The sequence below is a fragment of the Rana temporaria genome, chromosome 6 (assembly GCF_905171775.1).
Source record: "Rana temporaria chromosome 6, aRanTem1.1, whole genome shotgun sequence".
NCBI classification, from domain to species: domain Eukaryota; kingdom Metazoa; phylum Chordata; class Amphibia; order Anura; family Ranidae; genus Rana; species Rana temporaria.
The window spans coordinates 9,284,507-9,309,257 of NC_053494.1; the positions used below are offsets into that span (position 1 = coordinate 9,284,507).

The 24,751-nt window shown below is 45.3% G+C and overlaps 1 protein-coding gene across 1 annotated transcript; it reads right to left on the minus strand.

Annotated features, from left to right (window-relative positions):
* Positions 1-313: 313 nt before the first annotated feature.
* Positions 314-24,751, minus strand: LOC120943023 (interferon-induced very large GTPase 1-like). The gene is given in 4 exon segments (XM_040356074.1): positions 314-5,082; positions 17,797-17,883; positions 19,723-20,093; positions 24,635-24,751. Coding segments are annotated over 3 exon segments (5,034 nt in total). The 5' UTR covers positions 20,006-20,093; positions 24,635-24,751; the 3' UTR covers positions 314-418.

A 24,751-nucleotide genomic window follows, 5' to 3' on the forward strand; every position in this document is an offset into this window, starting at 1 on the left:
AAATGTATTAAAAAATGTAGCTTGTCTTGCAAAACGCTCTCAAACCAAGTTACTCTCAAGGTTTTACTGTACAATAAAACATTCCTAGAGAGATATATCAAATAAAGTGACTATAACATTATCTAGTGCAGTGATAGGAAAGTCATAGTCAATGGATCCAACAACCACCTGTAATATGTATTGGGATGTTGTGGAATCTTCTGAGAGAAGTGATGAGCCCATTATATCATCGGGGGAATGAGGAGCATCAGACATTCTGTTCACACCCTGATTACTGTGACCATGATTGTGAGGAAAATATTTTAAATGTTTCTCCAATTAGAGAAAATCAAAGGAAAGATTATTTTTAATAACAGTAAATGATTTCCAGATAATAAGTTGGATGAGGAATTACACGTTGTTGATTTGTCTTCTCTGTTTAGCTATTGTACATTTTCTTTAAGCTTCGCAGAGCTTTCTCTTTTGTGATGGATTTCCAGCCATCTGGTATTTCTGCTGGTTTTGCATCGTATTCTTCAGCAAACTCCTCATTATACATCACAAAAATATATTTCCAGTAATCTGATGACTCGATGCTGGGATCTGGTTGGATGGCCCAATCTGGATAAATGGTACGATAATCTTTGTATGGGTGCCATTTCCATTCTGTGTCTGAGTTTTTAAATGAGTTATTAGATACAACAGATGCACTACATATATCAGTGGTTAGGATGTTAATATGACTCCATCTGAACAACCCCCCCAATCCATTAGGTCTGTGGATGGTAGCAAAGTGCTCCTTGTGTTCATCACCTCTGGCCTCACAGGGGACTTTACAGAATGGACATCGCTTCCCACAGCCAGCAACCTTCCTGAACAATTCATCCTGAGGCTTCACCGTCACCCTGGAGAGTACAGACTTTATATCCATAGATTGCAGATCTGATAAGACTTCTGTTTCTGTATCTCGGAGGAAGAGCTGAATGTCCGATGAAAATTGTCCAACATCAGCCGTGTTCTGGAAAGTGACCGCTTGCATCTCATTCTGAGGGATCACCAATTCTTCCTTTAGTGTCTCACATACACTTTTCAGAAAATCTGAGACTGATGAACTTGTAACAGGGTTGTCTTCATTAAGAGCTCTTCTTATCTTTTTGCCCAGTGAATACAGCAGAAGTTCTTGTAATGGTTTTAGGATTTGGGGTGTTGCATATGTTTCAGTGTGATTTAGTATCCATTCTTTTGTATATTCCTCATATGACCGTATAAACTTTACATATTTCTGGAAGGACATTTCTTCCAGTAGCTCTCTCAGTAAAAAATCTTGAAAAAATGTTCTACTGCAGAATTTCTTGTCTGAACTTACTATCTCATCCACTATGTTCTGCCCAAGATGGCGGAAAACATGATCCATCATTGCTGGTTTTAGACATCGCTCACAGAATTTTTGGGCTTTAGTCTGACAAATATCTTTCTCTTTGAATGTGCTGATAAATGTTTCTAAATATCCAGAAGTAATGTTTTCCAGACACAGTTTTGGATCGTTCTCTCTAATGAATTTATCATGCATCTTCTGGAACTCTCTGGAAGCTTTTCTAAGAATGTGAAGTTTGATGTTCACTTCAAACCATGTGGACAAATGAAGATTTTTGGGCTGTTTGGAAATCTCTGTTGTAATCATATGAAGTAATTCCTGGCAATAGTTGTCACAATAGTCCTCTCCGGTATCCACCTTCTCTCTGATATCCCTGTTACAGTTATCTATAAGAGATTGAGCAAAACCATTTATTTTGTCCAAATGCTCATTTCTGTTTTTAAAATTATTTGTCAGTTTTTTAAACCAACCCGTCTCAATATATTTCTCATCTATCTTGAAATCAGTCTGTGTGATATTTGCCAAGTCCTTCACACCCAGTAAGTGTTCATTGACAGCTGATCCTTTATAGCTCATGTCATTCATTAGCTGCCGTAACATAGATCTACTGACATTGTGTGTTTTTAATTCCTTTATCTGTAGATCTGTCAGTTTTTTCTTCCACATCGCCTCAAATTCTCTCTTTAACTCTTTATTGTTCAGCTTTTTTCTCTTCTCTCTGCATCTCTTGAGGAGATCTGTGATTTTGTCTTCAATCAATTTCTGGGAATTTATTTGTATATTCTGAATCTTGAATTTTCCTTTCTGAGTTGAAACAGCCTCATCCAACTTCACAAGAGAATTTCTTTTCAATTCCTCCTTCAGAGATGTTGTGCTCAGAAAAAAATCATGTCTGTATCGTTCTATTAAAAGAACATTTTCATTTTCATTGTCAGCGTATTTTTGCAGCAATTTTAACATTTCATTTTCTCTAATAATCAACAATCTGTGGAGCTCATTCTTAAATTTGGAGCAAAGTTCATCACTTAGACTCGCTGCAGTCTGATTCTTAATCTTTGTCTCTGTACGGATCAGCCAATCGTGTACAGTTTTTCTGAACTCCCATTCCCACTGTGAGTATTGTATAGACAGTTTATTATAAGCTTCTGCCACCAAACTGTTCATGAAACTGAAGAGGAATTTCTCATGTTTTACAGCGTTCCATAAACTTTCTATCCATTCTATAAATTCAGGAATAGTTGAAGGCCTGTGCAGAGATTCTTTGCTTGTCATTAATTCTAATAAATACTTTTTCAGTTCAGACACATGTTCACTGTACCCAGAATTTACTGGAGCCATTGGTGGGACCCCAAGCCAGAGCCAGGGAATGTACCAGTTGTCTTTCTCCAGGTTGTAGTTCATCACATCACTGAAAGTTTTTATATTACTTTTCTTTTCCATCTCTGCAGCTACTTTTGTAATTTCATTCAGCTGTTCCAGAAGTTTCATTCTGCCTCTCATGTTCTTGTTATGAGCGGACACATCACTCACATTCTGATGTACAAACTGGCAGTTGGGTTTCTTTCCTATTCCTTTCATTCTAAGAAAGGCATGGACCACAATCTGTAAAATATCCTTAATTTCTGTTGTGTTTTCCATGGCCATATTGATGATGGTGATATCACTCAACCCAACCACTAATGTGGCCAGTTCATTGTCATGTTCATAACTGCCCTCCAAGGAAGCCAACTCTGGAGCTTTCAGCCCCTCAGTGTCAATCACCAGGATGAAGTCACAGCCCAGCTCCTCCTGGAAGGTCTCTTTCACATTAAGAAGAGTCATGAAGGTTCCTTGTGTGCATCTTCCAATGGCCACCGGGAACTGCAGACCAAACATGGTGTTGAGAAGAGTGGATTTCCCCGTTTTCTGCACTCCCAGCACAGTGATTACTCTCATTCTGCATTTTCCCCCTGTTTTGGAGTCCAGCTCATTTAGAACATCAGTTATCCACCGTAGGGGAATGTTGGAGGCATCTCCATCTATCAGCTCCAATGAGAAACCATCCAACACGAGATTAGCCATAATTCCTGGCAATCTAGTAAATTGTCTTTTTTTTTTTTCTTTAATCATGGAACATTCAGCTTCATAAAACTGTCCCATCTCACGTAGGAAATGTTCAATTCCTAAAGAACCGTCAGAGATTTTCTGGTCTATCTGTCTGAGCTCTTCGTTACTACTTAAGATATTGTTATATTTTTCATTGTATTCAGCTTGTAGATTAAAAAGACGATCTCTAGCAATTGAATCAAGTTCAAATTTCATCCATTTCAGAAAATATTGTTTCTCAGTCTCAGACAAATCAGTGATTGCATCAATAAAGAGCTTTAAACCATGGGGCAGATCATGTTTATGTTGTTCCTCATGTAGTGAAATGCGTTTCTTTCTCAGGTCATCTTGATATTGTTGTGTGTCTTTACCACCTTGCCTTGTCATTCTGCAAAGTTCCTTTTCCACATCAGATAACTGTCTCCAGAGATCTCCCTGTAACTTCATAGTGTTCTTTTTGTACTCAGACACATTTGTTATTTCTTCTGTAATTTTCCTGGCATGTTCCCTGGCCTTCTGACATTCAGGATCACTCTCATCTACTTGGATGTCCAATCCATGAGTTTCTTTCTCAAGGTCTCTCATTTTATTTACTTTTGGATTATTATTTAGGAAACAAACAATACTTCTTTTTATTTCATTTACAAATTCTGCCTCATTTGTCTTGCCTTCATGTATTAATATATCAGATTGTTTCAACTTTAGCACTGGCATTAAGTTTTTAAGAGCCCTCAGTGTCTGTGTAGTCACAGTTGTGCCATGAGCCGGAGTAACAATGAAGAAATATTGGGTGTCAGTGGTAGGGAAGGATGATAACAATGTGGATTGCTTCTCAGAAATACTCTCAATGAATATAAACACAACAGAAGAAATTCGAGTCAGGAACTTGAACTGTTTCAAATGTATCTCCAGATCTCCTCGTAGGTTGGTCACTGTGATGGGTTCTGGGAAAACAGCAGACTTACCACAGGGAAAATACCAGGAAACTTCTACCAGTCCATCAGATATTTTCCTCTCTATGTTTCTTCCCTCCAAACTGTCCTGCATGAAGAAATTGTGATGTAACTCAGCTGGATTAAGAAGTTGGTTTAAAACTCTTAATTAAGATAGTTTTTTTTCTCCAAGCCTGACAAAAGAGAAGATTGGCATGGCAACATTAACCACATTTTCTTCTCTGAACCCTAAATTGTCTTCTAATGACTGAGGTCTCCACTTCTTCACTATGTCTCTCATTGCCCAAAGCATGAGGGTGCAATGTGACCCATCACCAGGAGGGAGCAGCAGAGGGACGGCAAACTGACACATGGCCAGTTTGGTCACTATGGCTTGTTGGAGAATACAGTCTGAACAATGAAGGAGGACACATAGGACATCTAAAAGATGGACCGAGCTTAATGCAGATTGTTTCAATTTAAACTCCAACTCATTTTCATTGGTTTTCAGTTCAGAAACATTTCTAGCAGTTGTGTTTAAAGCCATGAGCTTCCGTAAGAAATTCCAGGGAAGGTCTTCATCATTCTTAAGCTGACTATGTAGGAGATCTTCGGAACCAATGCTCAGGACTTTACTCAGTGTCAGTTTCAAAACAATGTATTTTGCTATATTTAATCTTTGTGCGAATTCAAAGACATCATGTATTATGTCTGCAAAATAGAAAACAAATTTAGTCAGTCTTTAAAGCGATATTAAAGCTTCTTTTCTTTTTTTTTTTTCTTTTTAACAATTAACATGTCGTACTTACCTGCTCTGTGCAATGGTTTTGCAGAGCAGCCCCGATCCTCCTCTTCTGAGGTCCCCCGCTAAGCGCTCCAGGCTCATCCTCTTTGGCAAGTGCCCCCCATGGAAATCTGCTTCCAAAATTCCAATAAGCTCCCCACCTGCAGACCCCCACAACCACAGCCCAGGGTTGTGGGGATGAGACCATTGTCCACATCAACATGGCAACACGGTGCTTTGGGGCGGGAGGCAGGTGCAAAGGGCCTGGTATGGATTTGGTGGGTACCCCATTTTTTTTCCCCCTGATTATTTTTTGGGCTGGCAATTCTTTTTTTTGTATTTAGTGGGGAACACCGCTGATAGCTGATGACTTGTTGGTTGTTAAGGACGTGGTGGCCAGCTTCCCAGCCCGCTCCTTAGCAACCAGCTATACATAGTGTGTTAAAGTGGTTGTAAACCCTTTAAAACCACTTTTTACTACAGGTATGCCTATAATAAGGTTTACCTGTAGCTACCCATGATATCTCCTAAACTTGCACCATTTAGGACAGGGGTGCCCAAACTTTTGAAGAGCGAGGGTCACTTAAGCAACTTGGAAACCAGTCGAGGGCCACAATGAGCAGAGCAGGCGGATGACAGGCCACGGCTACTCTATAGGCCCTCCGACCTGCCCAGATGAAAGGGGACGAATTTGGATTGGAGGTAGGCGGGCGTAAACAGACATATATCGCTCTATAGAGGTGAATTGAGGGTCCCATTTGGTTGGGTGGATCGTGCGAAAAGGGCCTAAGACTGCTTTCACACTGAAGTTCTGCGGTTTACCCACACCACAGGTGCAGCATAGTGCACCTGTGTCTATCATGCGGGTTACCTGAACTTTGCCATAGACTCCACCTGTGGCAAAAGCCGGCACTGTAGAGGAAGCATCGGCTTATGGGGCTCTGCTCCGCAGCTGTTTCCTTCCTCTACCACCAGCTTCATTCACAACACTGATGCTGTGGTATTGCTGGTCAGCAACCTGTGATTTGGGCATGCCAACCCACCATTCCAGAGCCACATCAGAGGGCTCCGCGGGCCACATGCGGCCCCTGGGCCACTGGTTGGCCACCCCTGGTTTAGGAGATATCCCTTGTATCTGCATGTGCCGACATCATTGGCACATGCTCACTGAAGCAATGGCGCATACGTGCCGTTGCTCCAGTTAGTGTGCCGTTACCAGCGGCTCTCGCGTGCATAAGCGGGAGTGACGTCATTGTGGCCAAACACAGCCGATACCCGAAAGTAACTCCAGGAGCGATGTCACCAGCTGGAGAGGTGTACGAAGCCTGCTGTGGGGGCTTTGATCTAAGGTAAGTAATTCACAATGAGCTAGTATGCTATGCATACTAGCTCATTATCCCTTTGTTCTGCAGGTTTTTTTTTTTGTTAGTGGGTTTACAATCACTTTAAAGTAAAAGAAAAAACACAAAACGCAAAAAAAAATGCATCAAAAACGCAACACTTGCGTTTTTTGGTGCGGCTTCATTGAAGTCTGTTACATGCAAAACGCAATCTGCTGCGGAAAAAAAGTCCCTGACCCTTTCCAAAAATGCACCGGCAGGAAAACGCATAGATGTTATCATGTACCATAGGAAACCATGGTAAATGGACTGTATTGCATTTTTGCAAACTGCAAAACGTGTGAATGTAGGGTAAAAGCATGAACGTCTGCGGTGACTAGCTAACCGGGGTGAGGTCTTTGAATGCAGTAGGAGGGAATGAGGAAGAGCTTATTCTGAGCAAGTAGGACCAGCTAAGATACTTTTTTCACAGCCTGCACTACCTCTGGCCACCACTAGAGGGAGACTCCACTCCAATAAAGCTGGCGGACAACACACAGGCAGATACAAATCTTACATACAGTCTGGTGCACTCTGGGGGTTGGAGAGCAATTTCTTCTAGGATTCCTCCAGCTATCCTATGAGCTAGAACCCTTGTGTTATTCCCTCTTTCCAATGTCCACTCACACCCCAACACCGGACACACACCAAACAGTAACTTGCTACCTCTGACTGGTCTGCTGGGCAACCACACACATCCTTTTTTTAGGCACAGTCCACTCGTGTTTACAATCCTATGACACGCCTAACATCTTTTGGATTGGTCCTATGGACTTACCCCCCTTCCTGACCGGGCCATTTTTTGTGATACGGCACTGTATTACTTTAAGGCCCCTTTCACATTGAGGCGTTTTTCATGCGGTACAGCGCTAAAAATAGCGCTGCTATACCGCATGAAAAATCATGCCCTGTAGTGTTTAATGTGAAAGCCCGAAGGCTTTCACACTGAAGCGGTGCGCTAGCAGGAGCGCTCCAAAAGTCCTGCTTGCCGCATCTTTACCGCGGTATAGGAGCGGGGTGTTCACCGCTCCTATACCGCGCCTTCCCATTGAAATCAATGGGAAACCGCGGTAATACCGCCCGCAACGGGGGTTAAAACCTCACCGCTAGTGCCCGAATATCGTGGTAAATACGACGGTATAGCAGCGCTACAAATAGTGCCGCTATACCGTCACCACGGCTCCACGCCTGAATGTGAAAGCAGCCTAACTGACAATTGCGTGGTTGTACGACACTGTACACAAAAAAAATGCATGTCAATTTGTTTCCACAAATGCTTTCTTTTGGTGGTATTTGATCACCTCTGCGGTTTTTATTTTTTGTGCTATAAACCCCCAAAAAAATATTTTTTTCCTTTCTGCTATACAACACATCCAATAAAAAAATTGCAAAAATCGAAATTTCTTCATCAATTTAGGCCAATATGTATTCTGCTACATTTTAGTAAAAAATAAAAATAAAAAAAATTGTGTCTTTTTTTTTTTCTTTCTTAATTTTCCCCAAAAAAATACAAAAACTTAAAAAAACTTGCCATGCCTCCTACTAAATACCTTGGACTGTCTACCTTGCAAAAAATGTGTAATTTGGGGGATTTTTGTACTGCCCTGGCATTTTAGGGGCCCTTAAGGAATTAGATAGACTGTCAGTACATCAAGATTAATACATTTTCAGATATATACCATAGTTTGTGGACTCACTAACTTTCCTACAGACTAAATAATGTAGTGGCATCCCCAACCTCCAAAGGCCTAATGATGACCTCCAGGGTCATAGAGAGCTGACATCCTTCTTTGTAGGGTGGGTTACTAGGCATAGTGGGTGTAACGCAAGATGGAATAATTGGGCGCAAGTCACTTTTTGAATGCGAACAAAAGAGATTTATCACCACCACTGAACTCGCCCTTGTAGCCAGTTTTCAATCCATGTTCTCACCCTATGGTCCATGCCAACGGACCTTATTTTGTACAGTAAACGTTTATGGGGAACTGTATCAAATGCTTTTGAAAAATCCAGATACATCACGTCCACCTTTATCTAGATGGCAGCTCACCTCCTCATAGAAGGTTAATAGATTGGATTTGGGAAAAAAAATATTCTTCATGAATCCATGCTGATTACTGCTAATGATACTGGCCCAGATTCTCAAAGGAGATACGACGGCGTATCTCCAGATACGCCGTCGTATCTCTGAGTCTGGGCGGTCGTATCTATGCGCCTGATTCTTAGAATCAGTTACGCATAGATTTCTATTATATTATAACAGACTTACGCCCAGGGGCGTCGTTAGGGCGTGGCTAGGGGGGCTGGAGCCCCGAATGGGTCCCCGAAAAGCCCCGAGTCTATGCCACATCCGATCACATTGTTAGCCCCGAGCGTCTGGGAGTCAGGACCTGATGCCGACGGTGGCCGAGTGCCGCCAGCACCAAGTGTCGCTGAGTGCCGTACTCGGCGACACTCGGCGCTGGTGACACTCTGCTACTTTCGGCATCAGATTGGCCCTGATCCCCAGACGCTCGGGGCTAACATGTGATCGGATGCGGCCCCGCCTTCTGGAGCCTCGGCGGCTCCCTTTCTCATCAGTGAGAACAGGCAGCAGGGAGGGATATATGTAAATCCCTCCCTGCTTGCAGCCCAGTGGGAGGTATCATGGGCGTTTGCTACTGTACACAGCGCCGCCACCACGGTGCCTGACTTGAGCAAGGGAAGAGTGTCTCCTTTCTTCCTAGAGGAGGAATGAGAGCTGCTACCTTCCATCCAATGCCTGAGAGCGGGCGGGTCTCCAAGGATCTCGGGCACTGAAACATGAACAGGTGGAGGATTGTATAGGCAGCTATGGAAAACCCTGAATTATGGAAGAAAACTGATTGTGGCAACAAGTCCTGGAAACAAGTTAGTGTATTTTCAGAACTAAAGTGTCAGCAGGGTACAAACTGGTCATATACCCTGTAACCCATATTGTACATTTTATACAGACTAGTCTGTACCCTGATACCAAGCTGAACATTATATACACACTGGGCTGTATATAATGTACAATATGATTTACAGGGTATATGACCAGTTTGTACCCTGCTGACACCGTACATTATATACAGTAATGTTCAGACCAGTGTATCAAAGCCTGGTGACAGATTGGAGCTGAGCCCGGCCATGTGTGGAGGTGGTGGGGTTCCCAGAATTATTACTGGAAGAGGGACACCTGCATTGAACAGGGGGTGGGGGAGTTAAGACCCCCCCAGAATATGTGCTGAGGGACACTTTGGGAGAAGAAAGAACCTATGCTAGAAGTGGAGGTTGGATTTTAAATCCAACCTCCCACAAGAACATAAGCCCTCCCACCTCCCAAAGCACCCCCCAGCAAATCTGCCCCCCACCTCCCAACAAGCGCAAGTGGAGAGGGATGTGTGTACTGAGGGAGGGGATCTTTACGGAGGGAGGGGGGGTCTGTACTTGGTGGAGAGGGTGGTGTGTAAAAAGGGAGGGGGTCTGGACTGAGGGACAGAGGTCTATACTTAGTGGAGAGGGTGGTCAGTACTAAGAGAGGGGATCTATACTTAGTGTAGAGGGGAGGTCTGGACTGAGGGAGGCGGGTCTGTACTGAGGGGGGACTATACTTGGTGGAGGGGGGTGACACCAACCCTAGTGACGCCACTATGCAGGGACAGGTCAGTGTATGCAGATCAGGTCAATGAGTCAGGTCAGTGTATGCAGGGACAGGTCAGTGTATGCAGGGACAGGTCAGTGTATGCAGGGACAGGTCAGTGTATGCAGATCAGGTCAGTGAGTCAGGTCAGTGTATGCAGAGACAGGTCAGTGTATGCAGGGACAGGTCAGTGTATGCAGGGACAGGTCAGTGTATGCAGATCAGGTCAGTGAGTCAGGTCAGTGTATGCAGAGACAAGTCAGTGTATGCAGGGACAGGTCAGTGTATGCAGGGACAGGTCAGTGTATGCAGGGACAGGTCAGTGTATGCAGATCAGGTCAGTGAGTCAGGTCAGTGTATGCAGGGACAGGTCAGTGTATGCAGGGACAGGTCAGTGTATGCAGGGACATGTCAGTGTATGCAGATCAGGTCAGTGAGTCAGGTCAGTGTATGCAGGGACAGGTCAGTGTATGCAGGGACAGGTCAGTGTATGCAGATCAGGTCAGTGTATGCAGATCAGGTCAGTGAGTCAGGTCAGTGTATGCAGGGACAGGTCAGTGTATGCAGATCAGGTCAGTGTATGCAGATCAGGTCAGTGAGTCAGGTCAGTGTATGCAGGGACAGGTCAGTGTATGCAGGGACAGGTCAGTGTATGCAGATCAGGTCAGTGTATGCAGATCAGGTCAGTGAGTCAGGTCAGTGTATGCAGGGACAGGTCAGTGTATGCAGGGACAGGTCAGTGTATGCAGGGACAGGTCAGTGTATGCAGGGACAGGTCAGTGAGTCAGGTCAGTGTATGCAGGGACAGGTCAGTGTATGCAGATCAGGTCAGTGTATGCAGGGACAGATCAGTGTATGCAGGGACAGGTCAGTGTATGCAGGGACAGGTCAGTGTATGCAGGGACAGGTCAGTATATGCAGGGACAGGTCAGTATATGCAGGGACAGGTCAGTGTATGCAGATCAGGTCAGTGTATGCAGATCAGGTCAGTGTATGCAGATCAGGTCAGTGAGTCAGGTCAGTGTATGCAGGGACAGGTCAGTGTATGCAGATCAGGTCAGTGTATGCAGGGACAGGTCAGTGTATGCAGGGACAGGTCAGTGTATGCAGATCAGGTTAGTGAGTCAGGTCAGTGTATGCAGGGACAGGTCAGTGTATGCAGATCAGGTCAGTGTATGCAGATCAGGTCAGTGTATGCAGATCAGGTCAGTGAGTCAGGTCAGTGTATGCAGGGACAGGTCAGTATATGCAGGGACAGGTCAGTGAGTCAGGTCAGTGTATGCAGGGACAGGTCAGTGTATGCAGATCAGGTCAGTGTATGCAGGGACAGGTCAGTGTATGCAGGGACAGATCAGTGTATGCAGGGACAGGTCAGTGTATGCAGGGACAGGTCAGTGTATGCAGGGACAGGTCAGTGTATGCAGATCAGGTCAGTGTATGCAGATCAGGTCAGTGAGTCAGGTCAGTGTATGCAGGGACAGGTCAGTGTATGCAGATCAGGTTAGTGTATGCAGGGACAGGTCAGTATATGCAGGGACAGGTCAGTATATGCAGGGACAGGTCAGTGTATGCAGATCAGGTCAGTGTATGCAGATCAGGTCAGTGTATGCAGATCAGGTCAGTGAGTCAGGTCAGTGTATGCAGGGACAGGTCAGTGTATGCAGGGACAGGTCAGTGTATGCAGGGACAGGTCAGTGTATGCAGGGACAGGTCAGTGAGTCAGGTCAGTGTATGCAGGGACAGGTCAGTGTATGCAGATCAGGTCAGTGTATGCAGGGACAGATCAGTGTATGCAGGGACAGGTCAGTGTATGCAGGGACAGGTCAGTGTATGCAGGGAAAGGTCAGTGTATGCAGATCAGGTCAGTGTATGCAGATCAGGTCAGTGTATGCAGATCAGGTCAGTGTATGCAGGGACAGGTCAGTGTATGCAGGGACAGGTCAGTGTATGCAGGGACAGGTCAGTGTATGCAGATCAGGTCAGTGTATGCAGGGACAGGTCAGTGTATGCAGAGACAGGTCAGTGTTTGCAGATCAGGTTAGTGAGTCAGGTCAGTGTATGCAGAGACAGGTCAGTGTATGCAGGGACAGGTCAGTGTATGCAGGGACAGGTCAGTGTATGCAGGGACAGGTCAGTGTATGCAGATCAGGTTAGTGAGTCAGGTCAGTGTATACAGGGACAGGTCAGTGTATGAAGATCAGGTTAGTGAGTCAGGTCAGTGTATGCAGGGACAGGTCAGTGTATGAAGATCAGGTTAGTGAGTCAGGTCAGTGTATGCAGATCAGGTCAGTGAGTCAGGTCAGTGTATGCAGATCAGGTCAGTGAGTCAGGTCAGTGTATGCAGGGACAGGTCAGTGTATGCAGGGACAGGTCAGTGTATGCAGGGACAGGTCAGTGTATGCAGGGACAGGTCAGTGTCACACACACACACACACACACGTAGGTCAGGGTATGTGTGTCAGGTAGGTCACCCCGCGCCACTCCACCGACTGCGGCCAAAGACACCCCCCCCCCCCCCCCCGGCTTGGCTGAAGCCCCTGGTCTTTTTGGCACCTAGCAACGCCCCTGCTTACGCCGGTCGGATCTTAACTGCATATTTACGCTGGCCGCTAGGGGCGTGTACGCTGATTTAACGCCTAGAAATATGTAAATCAGCTAGATACGCCTATTCACGAACGTACCCCCGGCTGACGCAGTACAGATACGCCGTTTACGTTAGGCTTTTCCCGGCGTAAAGTTACCCCTGCTATATGAGGCGTACATGTGGCGTACCAATGTTAAGTATGGATGTCGTTCCTGCGTAGAATTTTGAATATTTTACGTTGTTTGCGTAAGTCGTCCGTGAATGGGGCTGGACGTCATTTACGTTCACGTCGAAACCAATACGTCCTTGCGGCGTACTTTGGAGCAATACACACTGGCATATTCCACGGACGGCGCATGCGCCGTTCGTGAAAAACGTCAATCACGTCGGGTCACAAGTTATTTACATAAAACACGCCCCCCTGTTCCAAATTTGAATTAGGCGGGCTTACGCCGGCCTAGTTACGCTACGCCGCCGCAACTTACGGAGCAAGTGCTTTTGAGAATACAGCACTTGCCCGTCTAAGTTGCGGAGGCGTAACGTAAATAGGATACGTTATGCCCGCACAAAAATATGCCAAACTACGAGAATCTGGCCCACTGTTTTCAGCTACTGGCAGAATGTGACCCATGACTATCATGTCCATGGCAAGGTCTTTTATGTGTTAAAAGAGAAGTATGGATTTACAAGAAAAACATTTATGCTCACCTAGGTGGATGCAGCATTGGTCTGGACTGTCAGGGCCAGATTCAGAAAGAAGTTACGCTGGCGTATCTATTGATACTCCACGTAACTTCTAGGATGCTCCGGCGTATCTTTTTTCTGTATTCAGAAAACAAGATACACCGGAATTTTGCTAAGATCCGACTGGCGTAAGCCTCTTACGCCATCGTATCTTAGTTGCATATTTACGTTGGCCGCTAGGTGGCGCTTCTGTAGATTTACGCGAGGAACTGTCAGAGACTCTTTACCACGTGATCAGCCGTGTTCAATCACAGCTGATCACAATGTAAACAGGAAGAGCCGTGTATCGGCTTTTCCTCACTCTTGTCTGACAGACGCCAGTAGAGGAGAGCCAATCGGCTGCTCTCCTGACAAGGGGGATCTGTGCTGATTGGTTATCAGCACAGCCCCCCCCCAGGATGCCCATCCAGGACCACTAGGGATGGCCACCACTGATGACCACCAGGTATGCCACTCATGGTCACCAGGGATGCCAATCTGTGCCCACAAATGGTGCCAAAAAGTGCCCATCACTAATGCCTGCCAGTGCCCCCTTATCAGTGATGCCCATCAGTGTCACCTATCAGTGCCCATCAGTGTCACCTATCAGTGCCCATCACTAATGCCTGCCAGTGCCCCCTTATCAGTGATGCCCATCAGTGTCATCTATCAGTGTCCATGAGTGCCACCTATCTGTGCCCATCCATGCCCATCAGTGCCACCCATAAGTACCAATCAGTGCAGCCTTTCAATGCCTATCAGTGCCGCCTATCAGTGCCACCTCATTGGTGCCACCTCATCAGTGCCCATCAGTACCGCCTTATCAGTGCCCGTCAGTGCAGTCTCATCAGTACCCATCAGTAAAGGAGAAAAAATGTACTTATTTTCCAAATTTTATAACAGAAACAATTAAAAAATATTTTTTTTTTCTAAATTTCCTGTCTTTTTTTATTTGTTTAGCAAAATATAAAAACCCCAGAGGTGATCAAATACAACCAAAAGAAAGCTCTATTTGTAGGAACAAAATGATAAAAATTCTGTTTGGGTACAATGTAGCATGACCGCGCAATTGTCATTTAAACAGCGACAGCGCTGTAAGCTAAAAATTGGCTTGGGCAGGAAGGAGGGAAAGTGCCCGGTATTGAAGTGGTTAAGATACTACTCTATGGGAGTCTTTTTTTTTTTGTTATTTTTATGCTGGCTCTTGAATGGGGAGAGGACAGCAGTGGCGGTGAAAACCTTATAAAGGACTGCAGCTGTTTGGAAGATCTTTGGATTAATACAAGCTGTGTTTGCCTAATCTTGTAGTGAGATATTTACGTACATCCGGTAAGTGCATTTTCCTGTATCAGGCCTGATTTACATCCAGGGATGGACTGGCCATTGGGACTACAGGGAGTTTCTCGGTGGGCCGATGGCTCAGTGGGCTGGCTTCAGTGACAGCAGGCCGCCCCCCCCCTCCGCTCCTTTGTCTCTCCCTCCCCGCAGCGCTCATCTCCTCTCCCTCCCCACACCGCTCACCTGGGGGGGGACAGAGGAGCATGGGGGAGGGGACAGACAGCTGACTCAACAGCTATGGCCTGGGAGTTTCTCACTTCTGCCTAATCTTGTCCCATAAGGGGGGGGGGCACCAAAATGATTCTTTGCCCCGGGTGAAATAATGTCTAGCTTCCCCACTGGTACTGCCTATAAGAGTACCAGTACCAGCCGTTCTACTCTAATAAAGTAGAATGGCTAGTGGCTAGTGAAGGGGGAGAGGGGGCTTGGGTGGCCCGGGGGGGGGGGGGGGGTGCGGGAATTGTCTGGCCGCCATGGGAGAGACCTGTCAAAGTGGGCCAGTCTGGATGAAGTCCAGGGCCAAATGTTTGTCCCAGTCCAGCCCTGATTCACATCTGTGCGTTTTTAGTGCTTTTTGCATTTTTGCAGATTTGCACTGCAGAACGCGTTCCATAGGAAACCAAATCTGCAAAATGCAAAAAGCACTAAAAATGCATAGGTGTGAATCCAGCCTTATGCTGTGTACACACGATCGGAAATTCCGACAAGAAAAGTTTGATGTGAGCTTTTGGTTGGAAATTCCGACCGTGTGTATGCCCCATCAGACTTTTTCTTTTGGAATTTCCGACAGAAAAAATTTGAGAGCTGGTTCTCAATTTTTCCGTCAAGAAAAGTTTTTGTTGAAAATTACGATTGTCTGTATGCAATTCCAACGCACAAAAAAACATGCATGCTCGGAATCAAGCAGAAGAGCCGCACTGCCTATTGAACTTCATTTTTCTCGGCCCCTCGTAGTGTTGTACGTCTCTGCGTTCTTGACGGTCGGAATTTCAGAAAACATTTGTGTGACCGTGTGTATGCAAGACAAGTTTGAGCCAAAATTCAGTCGGAAAAAAAATCCACGGTTTTGTTGTGGGAATTTTCGATCGTGTGTGGTGGTGGTGGTCACCTTGGATCAAAGATTATTCTACACTTGGAAACACAATGTTGGTGATGGGAACTTTTTAATCATGACATCATTGGATTGCTTTATTTGAACTTATTTCGCTTGAATTTATTTTTGGTTAAAAATATTTTCATGTATTGTTTGGGGGACTTTATTTGATCGCAATATTTATAGAATGATTTATTGTGCATGAATTTTCACACTGAAGGATATTTTATTTTATTGAATCGGTGCTGTAATTTTTATTTTGTTATATCATTTAGGGGGTTATATTTACTTATAGCTGCTGGCATTGGTAGAAGAATACGTTATTTAGTTTACAGTATTGCAATTTAATTTCCAAACAACTTATTATATCCATCAGTGCGGAAAGGTTTACACATTTAGTGTGAGTCTGCCCAATGGAGTTGAGATGATTGGATCGGTCAGGGCTTTTTTGTGTGGCAGGAGGGGGACCAACTCAATAATAGGTAGGTGGTCAAAATGTTATGCCTGACCAGTGTATATTGTTGTGACAGGAGTCACTTTGGGTGGGGGGTTTGTGAAACTCAGCTTACCTTGGAGAGCTCTGGAAAATCTGCGTCCAGCTTCCCCGACCCCTCCTTATGTGTAAAACGCCCTGTGTTTCTAATAGGGGCACAGGGGGAATGAGAACCCCACCGTGATCTGTACTAATCGGACTCAGCTTACAGCCGCACTGGAACCTTGTATATATTGGGGCAGATTCTCATAGATCGCCGCATTTGTGCGGCGGCGTAACGTATCTCATTTACGTTACGCCGCTGCAAGTTTTACGGGCAAGTGCTTGATTCACAAAGCACTTGCCTGTAAAGTTGCGGCGGCGTAGCGTAAATCCCCCGGCGCAAGCCCGCCTAATTCAAATTAGGCGGGTAGGGGGCGTATAGCATTTAAATTAGGCGCGTTCCCGCGCCGAACCTAATGCGCATGCGCCGTCCGAAGAATATCCCAGGGTGCAATGCACTAAATGACGTCGCAAGGACGTCATTGGTTTCGACGTGAACGTAAATGGCGTCCAGCCCTATTCACGGACGACTTACGTAAACAACGTACATTTTTAAATTTCGACGCGGGAACGACGGCCATACTTAACATTGGTTGCCCCTCATATAGCAGGGGCAACTTTACACCGCGCAAACCTAATGTAAACGTCGTAACTTCACTGCGTCGGCCGCGCGTACGTTCCGGAATTCGCGTATCTAGCTAATTTGCATACTCGACGGGGAAAACGACGTCGGCGACACCTAGCGGCCAAAAAAAAAAATGCATTTAAGATCCGACGGCGTAAGAGCCTTACGCCTGTCGGATCTAATGCTTATCTATGCGTAACTGATTCTAAGAATCAGTCGCATTGATACGACGGCCCAGATTAGGACTTACGACGGCGTACATGGCGTTGCGCCATCGTAAGTCCTTTCAGAATCTGGGCCATTGTGTGTTGTCTCATGCTGTTGGACTCCTTTGCTGAGATTGTTTGGGGTGTGGTTGTATTCCATTGTCTTATTGTCTCTGTCTGCCCTGACTGTTGGGGGGGGGGGGGTTCCTCAAACAGCTCTCCTTGCTGATTGGACAGTTTACCCTGCCCCGAATTCCAGGGGGGGGGGTGATATCTGTGTCCATGTGTGATAATAAATCAGTTTGTTACTCTACACTGTGTTACGGCTGGTGACTGGGTGGGCTAAAAGATCTTGGATCGCGTGGTACCAGTCAGAGGAAGCATTGATGGTGGACATAGTCCTGTTGAGGACGAGGGTTCGTTCCATTTGTTATGAGCATTATTGAAGGTGAAGATGAATGATGCGCAGCCCCTGGGTGTGATGTGTAGTGGTGGAGTGTGGGTCAATTACTTACCTTCGGAAGATGCATGGGAAGGAGCAAGTTCACAATTTTCGTTGGGAGCCGCGTGAAATACGTTGCTTGTCCATTGTTTTGACTTGACTTGTGGTTGTGCAGGGTACAGAAAAGAGACACGTAGTGATTAAACTGTAGTTTCTGAACATGCATAAAGAACATCACAGCAACTCTCTCTATCAAACGGAAAATCCTACATTTTTAGGTTAGACCCAGACCAGGAATATGGAGTATTTGCTCAAGAGTTACATTGTCTTCCAAAGCTCACTCCCATTTCTCCAACCCTGGTCAGTGATAAGCCAGACTCTTCTCATATCGCTGGTGGCTGAAAGTACTTGCTCCTGTCACTATGGGTGGGAGGAAATAAAAACTGAAGCCTCTATCGATAACTCATGAATACATTTGAATAGACAGATATTTTAATATTTGATACAAGACAATAAATGTGGATATTAACAAAACTGCAGGAGTGCCTTTCCCGTATTGTCCTCCATAAAAAAAGTATGTGTTTCAGCCAAAGCAAGCAATCCTTTCCCAGTGGCAATTTTCCCACCACACTTGGGGAATTTCCTCCAACTTTTGTCATGTCTGTGGGACAGGACATTAGAGGAAATCTTCTTAAAGCGGGGGTTCACCCGAAAAACACATTTTTAACATTAGATTGAGGCTAATTCTGGGAAGCACAATCGGGTGTTTTTTTTTAAATCAATGCAGTACATACCGTTTTCGAGATAGATGTTCTCCGCCGCTTCTGGGTATGGGCTGCGGGACTGGGCGTTCCTATTTGATTGACAGCTCTTCCGACAGTCGCATACAGCGCGTCACAAGTTCTCGAAAGTAGCCGAACGTCGGTGCGCAGGCGCCGTATAGAGCCGCACCGACGTTCGGCTTCTATCGGCAACTGGTGATGCTCTGTATGCCACCTTTGGAAGCCTGTCAATCAAATAGGAATGCCCAGTCCCGAAGATCATACCCGGAAGCCGCGGAGAACATCTATCTCTAAAACGGTATGTACTGCATTGATTTAAAAAAAAAAACACCCGATTGTGCTTCCCACAATTAGCCTCAATCTAATGTTAAAAAAAAAAAATTCGGGTGAACCCCCGCTTTAATTCAGACTCGTACACATGGGCGAGAATCCCGTCGTAAAAAAAAAAACTTTTCTCAACGGGATTCCTGTCTAGCTTTCCTTGCATACACACTGTCAAGCCAAAGTCTCGTCGTTCTCAAACGCCGGTGACGTACAACACGTACGACGGCACTATAAAGGGGAAGTTCGATTCCACTGGCACCACCCTTGGGGCTGCTTTTGCTAATCTCATGTTACCGCGTGTTAGTAAAAGTTTGGTGAGAGGCAATTCGCGCTTTTCAGTCTTCGTGCTTTTTAGTCTTTTACAGCGTGACGAATGTGCTATATCCATTACAAACGCTAGTTTTACCAGAAGGTGCGCTCCCATCTCATAACTTGATTCTGAGCATGCGCAGGTTTTTAAGACTTGGAAAGGCATACACACAAACGTTTTTCTCGCCGAAAACTAGCCCGACGAGAATCACGACGAGAAAATTAAGACTCCCGACGAGAAAATAGAGAGCAGGTTCTCTTTTTTTTTTCTCGTCCAGATTCACAACAGTTTTCTCGATGAGAAACCATACACACGAACGGTTTTCTCTGCAAAAAGTTCTCCCAGCATTTTTCTTGTCGTGAAAAACGAGTGTGTGTACGAAGCTTTAGTCAGAAGATCTGTCTTACTGGCGATTTAACTTCTGGTGTGGTCACCAGGTCTGGAAATTAGGAAAATCATCCCCTGGAGTGGAAAGGAGGCCAACCCATGAGATGTCTGCTCTGGGACCACGTGTGTTCTATATGTGATAACCAGGTGAATGTATATTAATGTACTTTATCTTTTGTGTTATCATTTTACTTACTTTTTTCTACGTTTTCACGGAGATTGTCTGCTACTTGTCTCTCATTAATATGATTTAAAACATCAAATGTGAGTTTACAGCCGTAAGATTCACGATAGAAACTCAGGATGATATCAACAATCTTATCAGCGTTTGTATTTTCCAGACGACTTCTTTGGATTTTCTTATACTCCTCATCAATATTCATGTCAGTGAGTTTTCTCCGGAATTTGTGCAGTTGTTCGGATTCAAGGTCCTCCAGCGCTTCTAAAATGAAATCTCTCACTGTGTTTTTCATGGCCATCTTCTAGTCTTCCAGTCTAACTGTTCAAGCTTCTCCCTTCTTCATAAATATTGGAGATTTGATTCTTTAATGCCTCAACATTTTACATCTAAAACAGCAAAAAAAAAAAATGTAATTTAGACAATTTTAACCTTCTGCATAAGATAAAAGGGGACTTACACTATTAGACTTTTTTGTTCTATTCATATTAAAGAGACCCCGTCAACTTCCTCATCCCGGGCAGAGTGAGTGTGTGTATAAAGCCCCACTCTATCCACTTTATACTTTTCTGTCCAGTGATCCCCAACCCTGTTGGCTGATATCATAGCTCAGAGGGAACAGATTGCTGTGTAAAGTTAAGGCACCCAAAACGACGACTAACTTTGCGACGGGAAACTAGACTGGCGGCGACGTAGCGAACGCGAAAAAGCGTCGTGGATCGCCGTAACTCCTAATTTGCATACCCGACGCTGGTTTACGACGCGAACTCCCCCCAGCGGCGGCCGCAGTACTGCATCCTAAGATCCGACAGTGTAAAACAATTACACCTGTCGGATCTTCTGGCTATCTATGCGTAACTGGTTCTATGAATCAGTCGCATAGATAGAAACAGAGATACGACGAAGTATCTCCGCTGTGAATCTGGCCCCTAGTTCTTATTTATTTAGATATTTCCAGCTTCTCCATATTTTTCATGCATAGTTTCCACAGGACAGTCTAAGGATTATACAATCCTCTTTAGAATCGGTACTCAGGGTTGAGTGCCTGGATAAGCCCACCTAGAGACTGTACTCTCATCTTAGGCCCCGTACACACGACAGAGTTTCTCGGCAGAATTCACCGAGAAACTCGGTCAAAACCCGGATTCTGCCGAGAAACTCTGTCGTCTGTACAGTTTTGGCTCGATGGAGCCGCCGAGGAGCTCGACGAGAAAATAGAGAACATGTTCTCTATTTTCTCGTTGTTCTATGGGAGAAGGCGGCCCGCCGAGCTCCTCGGCGGCTTCATCCCAGAACTCGACGTGCCAAGCACGTCGAGTTCCTCGGCCGTGTGTACGGGGCCTTACTTTAATCTCTATTTTGCTATTACAAGGTCTTCAATTCATGGGTAAATCCATGACCGTGTGAGATCATACATAGAGAGTAAGATGTTGTATCCTCCTGGGTGGAAATAAGTTAATTGGAGCGCCACCGACACCGCTCCCCACAACGCTCCCATAAACAAAAAAAGGGGCCGCTGTACAGCACCTCCCCACTGTGTCCCCCATGCCTCACTGTGCCCAATCTCCCTACCTGATCTCCGGAGCTGTGTGACTAGCCTGACATTTAACATGGGAGTCTATAGTAGGGGTGCCCAGCTTTGAAAAATCGGTGCTCCCTGGCCGTAGTTCCCTCTGGACAACAAATTTTGCACACTTATAGGTGAAGAGTGGGGCTACATGTGTGCCAAGTTTGGGGTCCAGGGAACTTAGGACCAGCCGGTACCGGGTCCCCCAAATCACTGGAGAAATGACCGTTTAACATGGGAGTCTATGGAAGGGGTGCCGGGCTTTGAAAAAATCGGTGCTCCCCGGCCGTAGGTCCCCCGGACAAAAAACTTGTAGAGGAAGAGTGGGGCTACATGTGTGCCAAGTTTGGGGTCCAGGGAACCTACGGCTGGCCGGGATCAGGCACACAAATTTGAAGATGGACACAGACTGGAGTATAAGCCAATGGGGGTATTTTCAGCACACAAAAAATGTGCTGAAAAACTCAGCTTATACTTGAGTATTTACGGTAATATAAAACTACATAAAAATTTCTATCATAAACCAGAATAAATTCTCACAACAAGAAACTGGAACTGGAAGTGACATAATACACGTGGCTTCCAGCTTCATTGGTCACAGATGTTCCTCCTCCTCTGTATGAACCCAGCCTGACCCAATGTAGTGATTCTGGGTTCTCCAGTGGCATGGGAGAGCCCAGGAACAGCAGTGGGGGGCCCCAGGCCCTTCTGTACACTGTAAAAGTGATCGGGCGGCTGTAGAGCTGTTCATCCCTTTTACAGAAAAGAGGAGCCTGTCCAGCAAGCCTGTGATGTCGGCCCCCCGAGGCCGATCTGTCCATCAGATTGGGTGTCAGCGCCACAATTGCAGCTAAGGGAAACCGGCAGTGGAGCCTTGCGGCTTCACTGCCCGTCTTCTACTACACATGCGCAAGTTGCGCGGCGCTTTGTAAATGGTCCCGTTGTCTTCTGGTGGACACACAGGTCACAGAATACAACGGGGGAGCCCGCCGAAGAGGAGGAAGTGACGGAACAGCTCTGTGGACTAGGAAGAGGCAGATTAGGAAGATTGCCTAGCAACAGGGGTTTCTGGTAAGTAAAACACATTTAATTTATATCAATTTTTTTAATGTATAAATATTTTTTAGGGTGGACCTCCGCTTTAAGGATATACTACAACAGTTTGTGCAGCACTTTACAATATAAAGGGAGACAATACAATTCAATACAAGAGGGTTAGGAGGGCCCTGTTCCGTTATGTCAGGGGGGAGGAAACTGATCAGTTGTTCCTACTGCTTAGGAACAACGATCGATCTCCTTCCCCAGGCAGTCCCACCCCCCACAGTTAGAATCACTCCCTAGGTAATACGTTTAACCCCTTGATCGCCCCCTAGTGTTGACCCCTTACCTGCCAATGACATTAATACAGTAATCAGTGGCTATTTTTAGCACTGATTACTGTATAAATGTCAATGGTGCCAAAAAAGTGTCAAAAGTGTTCCGATATGTCCGCCGTAATGTCGCAGTCGCGATAAAAATTGCAGATCGCTGCAATTACTAGTAAAAAAAAAAATTATAATAAAAATTACATAAATATATCCCCTATTTTGTAGACGCTATAACTATTGCGCAAACCAATAAATATACTCTTATTGTGATTTTTTTTTATACCAAAAATATGTAGAAGAATATCGCCTAAAGTGATAAAGTGATAAAGTGGGGATATTTATTATAGAAAAAAGTAAAACATATTGGGGCAGATCCACAAAGAAAGTACGCCGGCGTAATTTCAAATTTCCTGCGTCGTATCTTTGTTTTGAATCCTCAAACCAAGATACGACGGCATCTGGGTTAGATCCGACAGGTGTACGTCTTCGTACACCTTCGGATCTTAGATGCAATACTTCGGTGTCCACTGGGTGACGTTCCCATAGTATTCCGCGTCGAGTATGCAAATTAGCTATTTCTGACGATCCACGTTTCTACGATCGGCCGTCGCATTCTTTTACGTCATTTCCGTTCGGCTTTTTTCGGCGTATAGTTAAAGCTGCTATCTGGTGGCATACGCAATGTTAAGTATGGCCGTCCTTCCCGCGTACAGTTTTGAATTTTTTGCGTCGTTTGCGTAAGTCGTTCGCGAATAGGAATTTGCGTAGAATGACGTCACCGTCGTAAGCATTGGCTGGCTCCGGTTTAATTTTGAGCATGCGCACTGGGATACCCCCAGGGACAGCGCATGCGCAGTTAAAAAAAACGTTGATTACGTCGGGTCACGACGTATTAACAATAAAACACGCCCCCATCACGATTTAGTTTGCATGTGCTGCGCTATATAAGTTTTTCACTCACTCACTCATCACAACCATTTGAATTCCGCGCCCTTACGCCGCGAGAGATACACTACGCCGCCGTAACTTATGGCGCGGATTCGTTGTGGATTCAAACCAAAGCAAAGTAAGTTACAGCGGCGTAGTGTAACTTAGATACACTGCGCCCGGCGCAGATGTTTGTGGATCTGCCCCACTGTGTTTTAGAGCGCAAAAAAATAAACGCAGAGGTGATCAAATACCACCAAAAAGCTCTATTTGTGGGAAAAAAAAGGACGTACATTTTGTTTGGGTACAGCGTCGCACGGCCGCGCAATTGTCAGTTAAAGTGACGCAGTGCCGTATCGCAAAAAAATGGCCCGGTCATTTAGAGGGAAAATCTTCTGGGGCTGAAGTGGTTAAAGGGGAGACGACAAGTGATTTGCCATAATCGGGATACTCTCTTTGCAGGCCACTAGGGGGAGTGCTTGTGTAGAACTAATATAGTGCTGGGGAGGGTCAAAGAAAATATTATAAAAGTATAACTAAAGGCTAAACTGTTTCTTTAGTTTTGGATAGAGGGGGGGGGGGGGGGAGGATTAGAATGCTTGTAAGTTTGTATTTGCTGTTTGTTCCTCCGTTAGGGAGCTTTTTTGTCCTGTTTAACGTTATCATTGAAAGTGAAAGTGAAAGTAAAAGAAAATTCCACATTTTGGGTTGCCCCAGAACAGTAAAAGAGGGGAAATCTTCCAATAGGGATCTTCCAATAGGGATAATTCTGGTGGCCTGGGGGGTCCCCCAAGGTATTCCAATCATTTGCAGGGATTTCCTCTCATCTGTGCAAGAAGTGAAGGGAAATCTCCCCAATGGGGCACAGATGGCGGAAATAAACCTCACAGGGGTTATAACCCTCCCTTACTCTATCCAAAATGAAAAAAAATAAAATAAAGTTTTGCCCATACTGTAGTTCTACTGTAAAAATGAAGTGTAATAGTTCTCCAGGAGGGCCAGTGGATGAGTAAAGTAGAATATATAAGAAAATGCTGACAGTAAAAATAATTTCTAAAGAAAGTCTTACAGAGTTTAGAGCAGCGATGTCCTCTGGAGGGATCTCATGGCGGAGGGCGAGACGTTGTTTGCGCGCCTAAAAAGGAACATGAAGTCTGCAGCTGCACGTCCCTTCCGGAGTGATATT